This window comes from Typopeltis vanoorti, chromosome 18, assembly GCF_054136105.1.
Source record: "Typopeltis vanoorti isolate ZY-2024b chromosome 18, IOZ_Tvanoo_1.0, whole genome shotgun sequence".
NCBI lineage: Eukaryota > Metazoa > Arthropoda > Arachnida > Uropygi > Thelyphonidae > Typopeltis > Typopeltis vanoorti.
The window spans coordinates 53,735,523-53,752,646 of NC_143566.1; the positions used below are offsets into that span (position 1 = coordinate 53,735,523).

The 17,124-nt window shown below is 35.8% G+C and overlaps 1 protein-coding gene across 1 annotated transcript in view; it reads right to left on the minus strand.

The window, feature by feature from the left end:
• Positions 1–17,124, minus strand: part of LOC150096673 (twitchin-like) — a 2,440,784-nt gene that overhangs the window by 936,168 nt on the left and 1,487,492 nt on the right. Inside the window, exons 78-81 of the mRNA XM_090408679.1 lie at positions 8,631–8,803; positions 4,657–4,786; positions 1,173–1,460; positions 807–911 (exon numbers count right to left, since the gene is read on the minus strand). Coding sequence (XP_090264805.1) covers positions 807–911; positions 1,173–1,460; positions 4,657–4,786; positions 8,631–8,803 — 696 coding nt within the window. The remainder of the gene's footprint in view (positions 1–806; positions 912–1,172; positions 1,461–4,656; positions 4,787–8,630; positions 8,804–17,124) is intronic.

The window sequence follows — 17,124 nt, forward strand, 5'->3', positions numbered from 1 at the left end:
CACTTGGATAAAGGATGAAACCAAGAATATATATTCTTGGAATCTTTAATTTATATATAACAAAGTGAAAAAACTTTGAACCTAGAGAGTGATAAAATTAACTAGGTACAACAATTAAGAAAATTACACAATACAGCTGTATCATCACACAGTGCACACAGTCACAAGTACCTTAATAGCTAAATCTAAGATAAAGTTATGCATATGCTTTGCCAACAAAAGTCGGTCGATTGGTAGAGCCTCTGCTACTAATGGCTCATGCAAAAAGTTTGAGCGGGGTTAGTAGTTGGAAGTCGAACAATCATTCAATGCTGATGGCACACTCTCCCTTGATGAGTCTTTGGACTCCCTGGAGGTGTAACATATAATAATAATAATAATAATAATTTTACTATGCATTAAATAGTAGACATTTATCTTTTCCATAGCTTCCCTGATCATTGCCAATTTGTATGCTTTGTGTATGGGGTGAGCAACTGACAAAAAAAGCCATTATGTATATTTTGTAGTACTCATGAAGTATTAAAATATCCTTAAATAAACATGTAAGCAATGAAGTGAAAACCTTAGAAAGCAAAGCAGCAGACTTCTACCCATCCTTTCTAATCAGTTAGTCACCATGTGGAAAAATGCTGGAAACAAAATCTATATTTGTTTTTTGCTGAAAAACTAGTTTTCTGGTTTTCATTTTTATAATCAGTACAAAAATACATACCTAAATATGCTTAAAACCATCCATGTGACAAAAATGTTCAAGGGGATTATTTAAAAAAAAACATCTAAAAAGCACGATATTTGAAACTTACCCGTTATATCAGATCCTCCATCATCATCTGGTTTCTGCCACTTAAGGGATACTGTTTCACTAGTAACACCTGGATATTCTAAGTTTTTAGGTGGTCCAGGTTTATCTATATTAAACATAGCACATTAATTTGAAAGAAATGAAGCCATCTATATATAATTTTCAATTTTGCTTACTTAATATTTGACTGCCATAAAGTAAAAACAAACCAAACTAACAAAAATAATATATATATATATATATATATATATATATATATATTATGATTAAGAAATATATATATATATATTTCTTAATCAGGAATCACAACCTAGAATGAAACCATCTACTGAATCATCAAATTGTTAAGAAAAGATCAGTAATTTACCATATACTAGCACTGTTATATCTGCCGAATCCTCTCCAAATGGATTTTTCACAGAGATGGTATATTTGCCACTATCACCTCTCTGAGTAATGGGAATGGACAAGCTGGCACTATCCTCAGGAGACTCTATTTTTATACGATTTGTTGGAGGAATGGGTTTATTATTAATGGTCCATGAAACAGTTGGAGGTGGTGCACCAGTAATGGGAATGTTAATATTTAATGGATCACCAGCTTTCACACGTATTGTTTTTCCATATAGTCCATCAAGATGCAGTTTAGGTTGTTCTGAAAATATACATGATTATTCATTCATCATGAACATTGAACTTCAATTTTTTTTTTTTCGTTATTACTTAGCACATTAAAAATAATATCACTTTTACATTTAGATATCAAAACAAAGTCAATGACACATTGCAGAAGGTTGTCCATCACACACACACACACACACTGAGCTCATCATACCATGACTTGAATTTACTGTCTCCACACTCACCACACTTCTAGGCAATGCATTCCAACCACCCCCAACTCCCCATGCAAAACATCTACTCCTCACACCCTTGCTAACACCCTCTGTATACAGCTTCCAAGGATGGCCTCTTGTTCTTTCCCCTGTCTCCACCCATTCGATGAAAATCTGATCTGCATTAACCTGATAATAACTCCTTACCAACTTACATGTCTTGATCATGTTCCCCCTAATCCTTCTATCCACCAGACTCTACAATTTGCATTCCCTCAATCTGCCTTTATAGTCTACATTCGTAACTAGAAACCACCTTAGTCAATCATCTCTGTTTCATCATCTCTTCATTCTTATCAAAACCTGGTGAACAAATCTGATTGTAGTAATCCATATGCAGTCTGTTCGAAGCCTTATACAATGGAATCATAACATACTTGCTTCTACATGTCAGTGTTCTCTGCATCATTCAGATAATGTGCTGTGCTGTCCTGTCAATTTTAGCAAAATATCCCCAAAATTTCAAATTCTTATACACCAATCTCCCCCCCCCCCAGGTTCCTCATCAACTCTGCTTCCCCTAAGATATCCCCATCAATCTTATACTCTGCATCCCATCTGTGCTTTCCAAACTTTGAGGAACTTTCTCATAGTTCTTCCCAACTTTGCATCATATGCAAATAACTGTATATCACTATTCAAGCCTTTCCCAGTATATCATTTACACAAATTAAGCTGTAATGGACCAAAAACAGACCACTGGGACATACCACTGGTGACTTTCTGCCTCTGGGATATTGCTCCCCCATACATAACCTGCTGATAGCTATTAGACAGCCAATCTCCAATCCAATAACTAATCTTGACTTATTTTTCACAGTATTAACAATGCCACAAACACTTTTATCAACAAAGATGTTTTATTAACGCTTATATTTCGCTGATTTTCAACTCAGCATCATCAGAGCACAACACACTTGTAAACGCGACAGTGAGTGAGTGAAACAATATAATTGCAAAAGACAAAAGATCTAAAGTCCTAATTTTTGGTGCCCTCTAACGGGAAAAAAAAAAAAAAAAAAAACAGCGGTTATCCAGGAGTTTTTCTTAGGATAACTGTCTCCCAAATTTCTTCCCAAAACTCCTGGATAACTGCTGTTTTTGTTTTTTCATTAGAGGGCGCCAAAATATAGGACTTTAGATCTTTTGTCTTTTGCAATTATATTGTTTCACTCGCTCACTGTTGCGTTTACAAGTGTGTTGTGCTCTGATGATGCTGAGTTGAAAATCAGCGAAATATAAGCGTTAATAAAACATCTTTGTTCATAAAAGTGTTTGTGGTGTTGTTAATACCGTGAAAAATAAGTCATGAATAACCATCAACACCTAAGCTTATCTGTTAGATTCAATAACTAATCTATTATCCAGGCCCATTTGTTCCAGTTTAATCACCAGCTTGCCAAGTGGCAAGTTATCGAAATCTTTAGCAAAATCTAAATATATCACTGTGTATACTCTCCCTTTATCCAATACACCTGTCACCTTGATACGGCCTCCCTTCAGCAAATCCTCACTGTCAATCAAAGAGAACATTGTTGTCATTAACGCAATTCTGAATCTTGGTTCTCACTAGCCTCTCTAACACTTTTGCCACAGCTCCAGACAAAGATATTAGTCTGTAATTAGAAGCCTCAGTCTTATCACACTTTATGAAGTGGAACAATTTTACCCACTTTCCACTCCTTTGGAACTTGGGCAAATCTAAGCCTAAAGTTAAAGAGCTTAGTTAAAACAATTGTTAACTCCCTGGAACATTCTTTTAAGACACACACACCGATTATATCATTAAGTCCAATGGGTTTATTGACATCAAGTTTACTCAATTCCTCACATACCTCCTGCTCATTCACCATCAGTGGCTTCTCATCCCTTCTCACTACTCTCAGTTCTGCATGGTGTTACTTTCATGAAGATGAAATACCATTATCAACTGCTCATTTAACATCTCTTCTATATTATCCCATTTGGTTATCATTCTACTATTCTCTACCACCAGTATCATTCTTCCGTAATCATTCTTTCTTCTACTGGCCACATATGAAAAAAAAAAAAAAACTCCCAAGGATTCCTTTTGGCTTCATTGGCTAACTGTACTTTTTGCTACCCTTACCATATGAGTTACCTCTCTCTTGCTTGCTCTCTGTATTCCTCCTGTAATAACCGACTATTATCACACTCATATCATGCTGCCTTCATAATGCTTTAAAACATCACATCCATCCATCTGTTTTTCTATTAGAATGCCATCCTCATCTAACCATGTCTCACTTATTTCAACGATTTTTGGCTAAATATACTCTATTAATATTAGAATGTCATTTTCTTTATTTTGAATACTTCTGGCATTTGTAGATATGCATACTATCTTATTTCTGGTTCTATAGCAAGCCTCCCCAACCCTACTCCTCGGATGTGACTCCTCAATAGCCTCCCTGTTGGCCTCTTGTCCATATCATCACTGATCTTACACCTTTCCTCAGACTTATTTGTTTCCCCCCACATCCCTGGACACCCTGGTCGTTTGTTATACACACATAAATCTGCTCCTGTATCCATCATTCACCTTCTTATGCAGTGTCTCCTTGTCTAACCCAATTTCCCCCATTTCCCTGTTTGTTTTGTGTTCCTTTTTCCTCGTTCTCTTTACTTATGTCCCTCACCTCTGCAGTTACAATCTCTCCTACCCTATTTACCTGCTGTTCAACACCACCTCTTGCTTCCTCAGGTCTTACATTCACTTTAGTTATTACTCTCTCTCTCTCTCTCTCTCTCTCTGAGTGTTTAGTCTCCATGGAGATATCCACATAGTAATAATAATAATTATTATTATTATTATAACAGAATGAGAATTGTCCAGACATCATGCAAAGCATCAACGGAAAATGCAGTTTACTAGAAAACTGAAAATCAGTTGCTAACACTAATAAAGTTTTAGTTAAAATCAGTTGCAAATACCTTTCATTGGTTTAGCAGAAATAGGTTTTGAAGCATCACTTGGTTCACTGGGACCAGCAGCATTTCTGGCAACTACTCGATACTCATATTGATGACCATCTGTTACAGAGTCATCATTATACTGAATCCCCTATAAAGAAGAGTATTATTATAAAGAAGCTATAAAAATTATTAAAGCACTTTGCTAAACTAAACACAGACACATGTACAATGCACACACACACACACACACACAGCTACAAAGAGAGAGAGAGAGAGAGAGAGAGAGAGAGAGTAGAGAAATTTTGATTAATAAGAATGATATATATTAGATGTGATTATTCCAATATGAGAAGAAATTGGTAAATCTGGCCAAGAAAAATCCTAAAGAGTTCCTTTGATATGTGACAGGTAGAAGAAAGAATAATATGTAAGATGCTCTTATGGATTCTATTATATAGTGAAAACCTGTCGAGTATTCAAAACTAAAAATTCACACATATACCACAGTAATTAAATTTTAATAATATGTAGATATTTCGTCTTAAATATCTTAAGGGATCAACAGTACAGTTATTATAAACAATACTAGGAATTACATGCAAAGAAACAGTTTAGTGCTCATGCTTATATTGGAATCCTTCTATGTGTACAGTAGTGTGTTTGAGGACTAAGAAAAAAAAAAAATAAATATTCGGCTGTCACAGGAAAGATAAAATTTAAAAACAAGAGGAAGGAACAGCAACGGGCTCTCCCTTATCATTAAACTTAGCCAACCTTTTTTCTAGAACACCTAGAAGATAGAATTTTCACTCTTGAACCAAAACCAAAAATATGGCTACAATATGTTGATGACATCTTTGCAGTCTGGGATCACTCTGAACAAGAACTATACTCATTTCTAGATAAAATCAACAACCTTCATCCTTGCATGAAATTCACATTAGAAAAAGAATAATCACAAGGTATCTCCTTTCTTGATATACACATCCAATGAAAACAAGATGGTTCCACTTCCACTTTTCCACTTCTGTCGTAAACCAACTTTTTCAGTTTGTTACATCCACAATTCAAATTCAAATTAAATTAAAATATATCTGATAAATTTATTTTATACAATTGAGGATAATAATTTCCCAGACTTTTGGGATAGTGAGGCAGTCATTACAGTTCAGATTGGGTCTGTGATATAAGGCTTTCGCACTTTCTTTATATGTTTATATGAGGATCTATGTAGCAGCTTGGTGTTTTTTCATTGGATCCTATGATTAAGGTTTTCCATGTTGTGTGAGGCCAGATTTGTGCGGTTTGATGTTCAGATATGTGTTTACTTATAGATCTTCCTGTTTGTCCATAGTAAGACATCTTATAAGAACATGGAACTTCATATATGCCAGGTAGCATCATAGGTGAGTGTCTGTCTTTTGGAGAAGGTAGCATATTGTGGATCTGGTTGATTGGTTTGTAGGTAGTGGCAAGTTTGTATTATTATTATTATTATTATTATCAAACAAGACCTCATGGAGTCAAAGACTCATCTAGGAGGTCCTTTTATCTCACACACATCTCATCATACCGGGTCTTAAACACATTCAAACTCCTTGCAGACACCACACTCTCAGGCAAGGCATTCCAATCATTCACAACTCTGCACGAAAAAAACCTGCCTCTCACTCCCCTACTCACACCCTCTTTATACAGTTTCCAGGAATGACCTCTGGTTCTCCCCTGATCTCCCACTATTCGCTGTAGAACTTCTCCACCATTGATCCTATAGCAACCCCTTACCAACTTGTAGGTCTCTATCATATCTCCCCTCTTCCTTCTCTCCACTAGTCTCTGCAAATTACATCTATTCAATCTTTCCTCATACTCGACATTCCAGAGGTCAGAAACTACCTTAGTCAGTCGCCTTTGGACCCTTTCCAACATCTCTTCATCCTTCTGAAAACCAGGTGACCAAATCTGGGCACAATAGTCCATGTGTGGCCTAATCAAAGCCTTATATAATGGAACAAGAATCTCCCTACTTTTACATGACAGTGTCCTCCTCATCATTCCCAGAAGTCTTTGACATATTTCTTCATAATTTTTGACAGACGTTCTGAGATGCCTTTGATATATGGTATAGTAGTCCTACAGGCTTCTTCTTGTCTGGGTTGATGTGTAGGGAAGTGGCTGATGATTTTTTGAGTTGTTTTTCCATTGTATCCATTTAATAAGGATGTATCTTTAATAATTTCCAATTCTTGTTTTAAAGATCCTTCAGAGGAACAAAATTTGTGTGCTCTGGATACCAGAGATTTTTCTATTGCCATATTTTTGGGACGGATGGCAAGTTGATGAATTGTGGATGTAATGACCTGAAAAAGTTGGTTTACGATAGAAGTGGAAATGGAACCATCTTGTTTTCATTGGATTTGTATATCAAGAAAGGAGATACCTTGTGATGATTCTTTTTCTAATGTGAATTTGATACCGCGATGAAGGTTGTTGTTCTTATCTAAAATGAGTATAGTTATTGTTTAGAGTGACCCCAGAGTGCAAAGACATCATCAACATATCATAGTCATATTTTTAGTTTTGGTTCAAGAGCAAAATTTCTATCTGTTAGATATTATAGAAAAGGTTGGCAAAGTTTGGTGATAAGGGAGAGCCTATTGTTTATAAATTATCTTTCCATGTGAAGTATCCGGATGTGATAGCAAATTTGAATAATTCCACCAATATTGGATGGAAATTTTTGAGTTAACAATTCTATTGTCTCCATGTGAGGAATATTAGTGCGGAGAGAGAGAGAGAGACAACATTGAAGCTTATTAGCATGTCTGTTTTTGACAGTTGAATGTCTTATTTTTATTAAATTCTGTGGAATTTTTAATTGATGAAGCTGAGTGGCCTATGAAAGAATGGAGAAGGTTAGACAAAATTATCGATATTTTATAAGTGAGGCTGCTTATAAAATCCACAATAAATCTAAGTGGACAGTTGTTTTTATGTAATTTAGGTGAACCATATATAAAAGGAGGCCTAGCATGGTTCCTAGAATATATATATATATATGGTTCACCTATAAACCAGTCAACCAGAACCACAATTTGCTACCTTCTCCAAAAGACACCTATGATGCTATCTAGCATATATGAAGATGTAAGATGTCTTACTAACTATGGACAAATAGGAAGATCTATAAGTAAATGCATATCTGATTATTAAGACCATATCTGTCTTATCAAACTGCACAAATCTAGCCTCGCACAACATGAAGTTGAAAACTTTAACCACAGGATCCAATGGAAAACACCAAGATGCTACATAGGTCCTTATATAAACAAGAACATTTATATAAAGAAAGTGCTGAAGTCTTACATCACAGAAGCCCCAATCTGAACCATAATGACTGCCTCACTATCCCAAAAGTCTGAGAAATTATTTTCCACAATTGTATAAAATAAATTTATCAGATATATTTTAATTTAATTTTAATCACAGCTAATATTTATTTATTTTTTTATTTTATTGTATTTTTTTTTTGTTTGTCCTCAAACACGCTGCTGTACGCATAGAGGGATTGTTTAGTATTGTTTGTAATAACTGTACTGATGATGTCTTAAGATACTTAAGATGAAATATCTACATATTATTAAAATTTAATTAATGTGATATATGTGTGAATTTTTGATTATACTGTTAATGGATGAAAATGATAGATTGTATTTGCTTCAGAGGATATAGTCGAGGAATTTATTTAGCAATTCATCAGAACATAAGACATATCATCCTCATTATTGTAAGATCATAAGAAACTCAAGAGAAGAAGATGGGCCAAATGAGACTGAGTGAGTGAAGAGGAATTATTGTTCACTAACCAACTATCAAGATAGTTAACTGAAGATTAGATAATGGCTAAAATGCTGGGCCTTCATTTTACAGCAAATATGGAAAAATATTTTATTAGTATAATAATTAGTATAATATATTCATTGAATTCTTACTTTGACTGGTTGTTTGTTCAGTCGTACCCAACGATTTGATTTCATATCTCGCCTTTCGATATCATAGCCAGTTACTGGAGAACCTCCATCAGACCTAGGTGGAGACCATTTAATCTTTATAAAATCTCGATCATTATCTAATACTTCAGGTTGACCTGGTTTACTAGGTACACCTATAAAAAATCAATACAATGAAGGCATTACAGTTAAATATTAGAAAGTGTCAATCAGATATTAGACTTTTTTAAGAATATTAGAGAAGCTAATATTTTTTCATGTGTAAATTCTTTTTTTTTCCTGTTTGGTTCTTTGCATGTTTACTCAATAAATAGCTATAAATCCACATCTGGAAATATTAATATGTTTATAATAAAATTTATTTTTCAGAAACTGTCAGGAAAATCAGGATGAAATGCATTGACAAAATAGTTAAAAGCTAAATAATTAAATAGCTCAAAAACACAACAAAACGCATAGTTGAACCTGAAATAATACTTTACGAATTAGTGTAAAAATAATTACCAAGTCTTCTTGTATTGAGATTTTTCTTTGGCTTGTTCTGGTTGCTATAATGGTTGCAAGTGGGTCCCCCACATTCTTGGAATGGTTAGACTGTCATTTTTGTTCAGGTTATGATTGTCTTTTTTCACATGCTTCTTTATATTTCCTCTTGAACCAGTTTTGGTGCAGTGTAGGACTTGGTATCTTTCTAATCAATTCTGTGGCATATCTGGAGTGTGTGGTCTGAAAGGCTGGTTTTCAAAATGGAGGTATTTGATGTGTCTTTGTGTTCGTCATAATTGGGATGGTTCTCCCTGTTTCCTCTATGTATGGTAGGTTACACATGCATTGTACTTTGTAAACCCCTGGGTCAGCTATGTGCAGTAGAGGATCTTTGAAAGAACTGAGTGGATGTCTTAATTTTGTTGGGGGTTTGAAGGTGGTTTTGATGTTGTATTTGTGTAGTGTTCTGTCTATTTTTTTCCAAAATCCATCTAATATAAGGTATGGTAATGGATACAGTTCAAATGAGCATGCTCATTTGAACAAATAGTTTGAGCTCTGTGTTTCAGGGTGCTTATGACACCTAGTTTTTGTATTGGGTGGTAGTAAGAATTTTTGTGTATGTACTGGCCTGTGTGTGTGTAGGTTTGGGGTAGACTGAGAAGGAGAGACAACCTGAGGGAAGACGTGAGGAGTGTGTCTAGGAAAGGAAGAGAGTTGGGTTTTTTCAATTTCAATGGTGAACTGGATACATTTGTGTTGTTTGTTCAGGTGGCTAAGGAATGTATGTAGTAGTGCTTTGCGGCTGTAGAGCCAAATGGCAAGAATATCATCAACGTATCTATCTGAGCCAAATTTTGAGCTCTAGGCATGCTGACTTTAGAGATCCTTGCTCAAAGTCTTCCATATAAAAGTTAGCTATTGCGGGGGAGGGGGAGAGTGGTGATCCCATGCCTGTACCTTCTTTTTGAAGGTAAAAATTGTTTTGCCACATGAAATATCCGTAGTACATGGGCAAAGTGGGCCATGATGTCGTGTTTGTTCTATAGGAACAAAATAGTATCACGGATCGGAATATTGGTGAAAAGGGCAAAGCTGACTAATAAATCTTGGTCATTGAGTGTAATGTTTTTAATTTTGTTTCTGAAATGTTCTGTATTTTTTATGTAGGAAGGGGAATGACCTACCAATTCCTTGAGTGTGGCTGCTAATTTTTTGGCTAAGTGGTAATTCGGGCTGTTGATTCCTTTACCAATCGGATGTAGTGGTGCGTTTGTTTTGTGTATTTTTGGCAGGCCATAATTCTGGGCATGCAGGCATAATGAGGTATTAGTTTTTTGCACCAAGGTCAGTTTGTTTACCTTGGCACAATGGTGTAGTTTAGGCCTTTTTCCAACAGCAAGATTCACCGTGGGTGAAGTTGTAGATTGATTTGTCGATAATCAGGCTCTGGTCCGATCATGGTTGGTTGTTCCTAACTTCATTTGTGGGTGATTGACTGCTCCTTTGGTTATGGCATCCTGATTGTCTCGTGTTTTCTTGTCGTTTTAGTGCTTGGAACTTCATTATTAATTTTTCCTTGGTTTTGAATAATAGGTGCTTGGCCAAGTGGTCTGTAATCTTGTCTAAAATATCCCAAATCTCAAGATTAACGTAGCTGGATATCTCTAATTTTAGTTGTAAAACTTTGGCTTGGGTAGATGCTAAGTTTTTTTGTGCCTCGTGGATCTGTTCCCTTAACGACGCTTTTTCCAAACGGGCATAAATATAAAATGCTTTAGCTGATGTAAACTTCTTTTTTAGTTTAATGCAGTTGGGTATTAAGTTGCTGTCTCTACATCGTTTCAGAAAGGCTAGTAGATTAATTAACAAGGAAGCACATATCTTTAGCTTACCATAGAGGCTGCACTGCTTGTGGGTCAAATCTCCATGGATTATGATGACTCTTTCTTTTAAGGTTACACGGTGATCAGCATTCATATTTACGAATTTAAGGACAAAAAAAATAATGAAAAACTGTTTGAATTATCATTTCAGCTCTTTTACGCTTTCATTATTTTACAGATTTCCTCCAAAAGGAGAATCTGAAAAATAATGAAAAAAAAAAGTACCAAAAAAATCAGATATCCAAAAAAAAAAAAAAAAAAAAGAAAAAATTCAAATATTCATGGAATAAACATAAAGATATGTGATGTATAGCATTACTTCCAAATGACCCTCGATAACTCACTCTCCTACTCCAAACTGGTCATTAATTTACTAAAGTAATAGTATACAAGAAGGAGTAAACACTTAAGTAGAATACTTCTCTATAGGTATTACCATGGGCAATAATACTTCACTGAACTTGCTACTAATCATGTATAAAATAGGTACAAAATAGAAAATAACAAGTAGAGAAATAAGTCAGGGATGTAAAAAAAAAAAAAAAAATTAAACACTTCATCCACTTCACCGATATTGTTATTTATTATTATTAACATCAGACCTCCATGAAGTCAGAGACTTATCGTGGGAGGTACACACTATTGCACACAATGCTAGTCCAAATGGGCTTTAAACTGATTCATTGTGTCTACACCCACAACATACTCAAGGCAATGCATTCCACTCACCAACCACTCTCCATGCAAAGAGCCTACTCCTCGCTCAATCTGCTCACACCCTCCTTATACAGTTTCCAGCATTGCCCTCTCCCATTCTATGTAGTCTGAGTATTTGAGGGCTATAGGGTCTTTTCATTTCTCACCTATATTTATGACCCATTTAAAATCTACTCTTTCCTTTTCAATATCCTATTCCTCCTATGGGTTTAAATTTGGAAGAAGGCAAATTCAGAAGCCTTAAGGTAGCAGCCCCTACCATTGGACTATCCATTGCCAGGCTAATAACCACACATAGATAACACCAATTTACTCCTAAGCCAATAAAGAAAGGTATTCAAAACGAATCTATGTAAAATGACCCTGGAATGGAAAAGTTAAATGAAAATGGAAATGACAAAATATAATACATATAACAAACTGGAACAAAAGAGGAATAGCATATAAAGAAATAGAATTAGGTCAAATATTAAAAGAAAGAAATTTTCAAATAGCAGTAATCACTGCAACAAAAAAGAAATTAACAGGACCCATGAGAACTAAAAATGTTAATTATTATTATTATTATTACGGGGTATCTCCATGGAATCAGTAAACTCATCGTAGGAAACCCAAACTAGCAAAATAATATCTGTCATATCTCTTCTTGAATTCATTTACAGACGAAGAGCTCACAACTAAGTCAGGCAATGAATTCCACTCATTCACCACCCTCCAGGCAAAAAACCTTGTTCTGACACCCTTGTTAACCACACTCTTCTTTAATTTCCAGGGATGACCTCTTGTTCTTCCATCACTATCACACAGCTGAAACATTTCCCCTGCATCAATCCTATAAAAACCTTTCAGTAATTTAAACGTTTCTATCATATCCCCTCTTCTCCGCCTATCAACCACCCTCTGCAATTCACAAGCTCTCAATCTATCAATGTTAGATAGATTGATAGCATTTTTTACATTGCTCAACAACTTAGTCACTCTTCTCTGGACAGAGCCCAAAGAGCACAAGCAGATGTTATTCCCTTTCAAAACAGTTAAAATATTATAAATTTTGGAATGACCGAATAACAGAAGCTAGAATAAAAATTAATAGAGGTTATTTAACAATAATTAGTTTATATGCCACAGAAGAAGGAAGAGAAGATAATAATATTGAATTTTACAATCAGTTACAATATACCATATTTTCCGGTGTATAAGACGCACATTTTTACCTTAAAAATTCATCTTAAAAATGGGGTGCGTCTTATATAATGAAGGTAAAGATTGTTTCCTCTTTTCAAAGTCATACGCACTCCCTTTTATGTTCCAAGATCTTTGTAGGCGGGTGCCCTGAAACAGCCATCAATCTCCCAAGTGTGTGAGTGGGTTAAGACATCTTGGTCGAAAATGAATAAACAAACTATTGTTAATTCTTTCTTGAAATGTGGAATTACCAATGCCCTTGATGGAAGTGAAGATCATTTCTTATATGAAGATGATGATGATGAAGAACAAGAGGAAGAAGAAAGAGAAGAACTTGATGATAGAGAAGAGTCAGATGACAGTGACATGGGTTTTGCAGGTTTCTGAAAGGTCAGTTTACTATTAAAAATTACCTATTATTTTATCCATTTTTTTTAAAATCATATTTTAAAGTTTAGATTTTTTCCAGAAAATTGTATTAAATTTCTTGGGTGCGTCTTATACATAGGAGCGTCTTATACACCGGAAAATACGGTATATATATATATATATATATATATATATATATATATATATATATATATATATATATATAATAAAATAAATGAAAATGGTTATGTAATATTAGCAGGAGACTTTAATGAGAATCAGAAATACAAAAATTAATAATAATATCAGAATATATAGAAAACATACTTTAAACAGGAATGGTAAAAAACTGATCGACTTTGTAGCTAATAATAATCTTAAAATAATAAATTCTTTCTATAAACATAAAGACATAAATATGCTTGGGCAGCAAGAGGATCAAAATCATTATTAGATTACTTTAACTTAAATGTGCTTTAATAATACTATAATAATGTACGTTACATTATGGGAGATACTAAGACATGTGATAAGAATTTAGTCCATCTTTACCACGAGTTGCCTCAGTCCTGAAGATATTTCAAGGCTAAACTTTGTTTGTTTACATTTGGATAAAGAATTAAACCAAATTTAATAAAGTCTAACCAAGCGGGAAAAAACTTCCAACATCTTTCTCTAAATCCAAGGTAATTTAATAATAAGGTGAGACACCTTATTATTAAATTATAGGTAAATATCACTTCTCCACTACTTTCATCTTAGTATCACCATCTCTGGGTCCCACTCACGAGACCTCAATAAAGGTCGAAACTGGTCTGGGTAGTGATCCTTCCCTTAAAGCATAGCATTATAGGAGATACTAAAACAAGTGATGAGAGCTTAGTCCACCTTTACCATGAGTTCCCTCAGTCCTGAAGATACTTCAGGTGCAAACTTTGTTTGCTTACACATGGATAAAGGATTAAACTAAATTTATTATAGTATAACCAAGTGCAAAAAAAACTTCCAACTCCTTTCAAACTGTGATGATTAACAATGGTCAGTTCCATAGATATGCCAAACAGTAGGAAGCAATGTACTGTCCAGAATGTTCAGAAACCTCTCTGAGTTCAAGCACCACAAACATAGGTCCAAGGCTAAACCAGAATAAAACAAAACCATATCACCACATCTACCTCCAAATTTCATAGTTGGGGTTACACACTCTAGTAAGAGATATTCACGGGGATCTATAACACCAACACCCATCCATCTGCTCTTTAGAGGGTGTAGCCTGATTTGTCACTCTATAATACAACTTTCCAAGCTTTCATGTCCCGCTGAACATATTCTTTGCACCACTAAAAACAATGCTGAATGTTGGTTTGGGTAATATGTGGCTAGCATATTGTGGTCCTACCATGGAAACCCATGTGTGACTTCCGATTCACATGGAACTCTGCATTCAGTATGTCAGCCAACGAATGGCAGTTTTTACGTATTATCCTTCGTAGCATCATATGGTCACATTTGATTAGTGTCTTGGATCATCTACTGTGGTAGCACTTGCAGTTGTCTCCCTATGCTTCCATCTCAGTATGGTATCACTGATTACTGACCTGGGATGGCTCAATTTATCAATAATTTACGAAACAGATAAGCCTGCAGCATCCATCATGCCACAATGCCTCATTCAAATTCTGTCAGTTCCCTTCTCGCAGCCATTCACCTGGCTATACTTGCACTGATTTGGGAGCATCACATTCCTCCAAAATATATGAACTACAAGCACATGACTCGTAACATGGTGTGATGCACCTTGCCCGTTGACTTCCTTCCAAGCAGTGTATGTATGTATGTATGTATGTATGTATGTATGTATATATATATATATTATTATTATTATTATTATTATTCAGGCCTCCATGGAGTCAAAAGACTCATCGCAGTAGGTCCTTCCTAAGAAACACAAAGTCTATCAAGACTCATCGTGGGAGGTCTTTCCTAGGAAACACAAAGTGTACATTACCACTCCTTAAACTCATTGTTGTTCTCGCTCTCACCACTCTATCAGGTGATGCATTCCATGGTTCAACCACCCTCCAAGCAAAGAAACCACTCCTCACCCTCTTGCTCACAGTTTCCTTTCGTAACTTCCAGGGATGGCCCCTTTTCATCGCTCCTTTCCGTTTCTCAACCAAGCGAAAGAACTCCCCAGTGTCAACCCTGTAACCACCTCTCAACAGGTCTCAATAATATTACCTCTCCTTCTTCTATCCCCCAAACTCTGCAGTCCACATTCCCTCAGCTGATCCTCATAACTAACATTGTACAGTCCTGAAACCATCTTTGCTATCTGCCTCTATACCCTTTCCACAATTAATTTACCCCCTTCAAATCCTGGGGACCAAATCCGAGAACAATAGTTGAAGTGTGGTCTGATCAGAGTCTTACACAACAGAATGATAACTCTTTTATCTCTGCAGGTCAGTGTCGTTCTCATTATTGCAGCATTCCTCTGTGTTATCTTCACCTCCTTTGCAACATGTCCCCTAAATTTCAGGTTTCTATCAATCATCAACCCTAGATCTTGTTTCCCCTACTTCCTTCAGTATAGCTCCTCCCATAGAGTATGCAGCATCCCATCAATGTGTCCCAAACCTTAAGACCTTACATTTTGCTGCATTAAACCGATAACCCCATTCATTTGCCCATCTTCTAGTTTATTCAAATCCTCTTGCAGGACTACCACATCTGCACTAATACTAATAACCCTTCCCGGCTTCGCATCATCCACAAATAACTGAATATCCCCCTTTAATTAACTGACAATGTCATTGATATAAAGGTTAAACAATATAGGTTCCAATACTGAGCCCTGTGGGACACCACTTGTAACCCTCTGCCTCCTTGAAACTGCCCCACCATACATAACTCTCTGATACCTATCGGACAGCCAATCCTGAATACCCAGACATTGAGACCCATGTGCTATAACTTACACAGCAGCTTATCATGTGGCACCCTGTTAAATGCCTTCGCTAAGTCCAAGAAAATGGCAGTATATGCCTTTCCCTCATCTACTGCTCTTGTAACTTTATTATAAAAGGCTAGCATATTGCTAAAACAAGAGCGCCCCTTCACAAATCCATGCTGACACTCGCAGATAACATTACTCTCATCTGCCCAATGCTGTATATGGTCCTGCAATAATTTCTCCAAGATCTTAACAAATACTGATGACACACAAACTGGCCTATAATTAGACACTTCCAGTCTGCTACTGCCCTTATGCAATGGCACTGTCTTACTTTCCTTCCATTCCCTGGGCACCTTTCACACAGCCAGACTTTCATTGAAAAGCCAGGTCAAAGGCACTGTCAGTTCCCTAGCACATTCTCTCAAAACTCTTGGTGAAATACCATCCAGTCCCACAGCTTTACTGACATCCAGAGTACTCAGTATTTGGAACACACTCTCCTCCTGCACCTCTAAACCTCGAACCTGCCCGATCCCTCTAGTATTAAAATTTACTCCTACAAGATGAAATACTCCAATAAACTGTTCATTGAACAATTCCACTATGTCCTCTGCATCAGTCACTCTATTCCCATTTTTATCAAACAAAGTCATTCTTCCACAATAATTTCTCCTCCTACTGGCTACATAGCTAAAAAATTCCCTAGGATTTTATTTGGATCTTCGGACCAATCTCTTCTTATATTCCAGTTTCGTCTTCCTTACCATACTAGTTACTCTTCTGGCCTGTGTCATATTCTTCATGCATCTTATCTTCACCTGTATCCTTATATCTTTTCCATAGCCTCTTTTTTGCATTCAGTTCCTGTTTAATA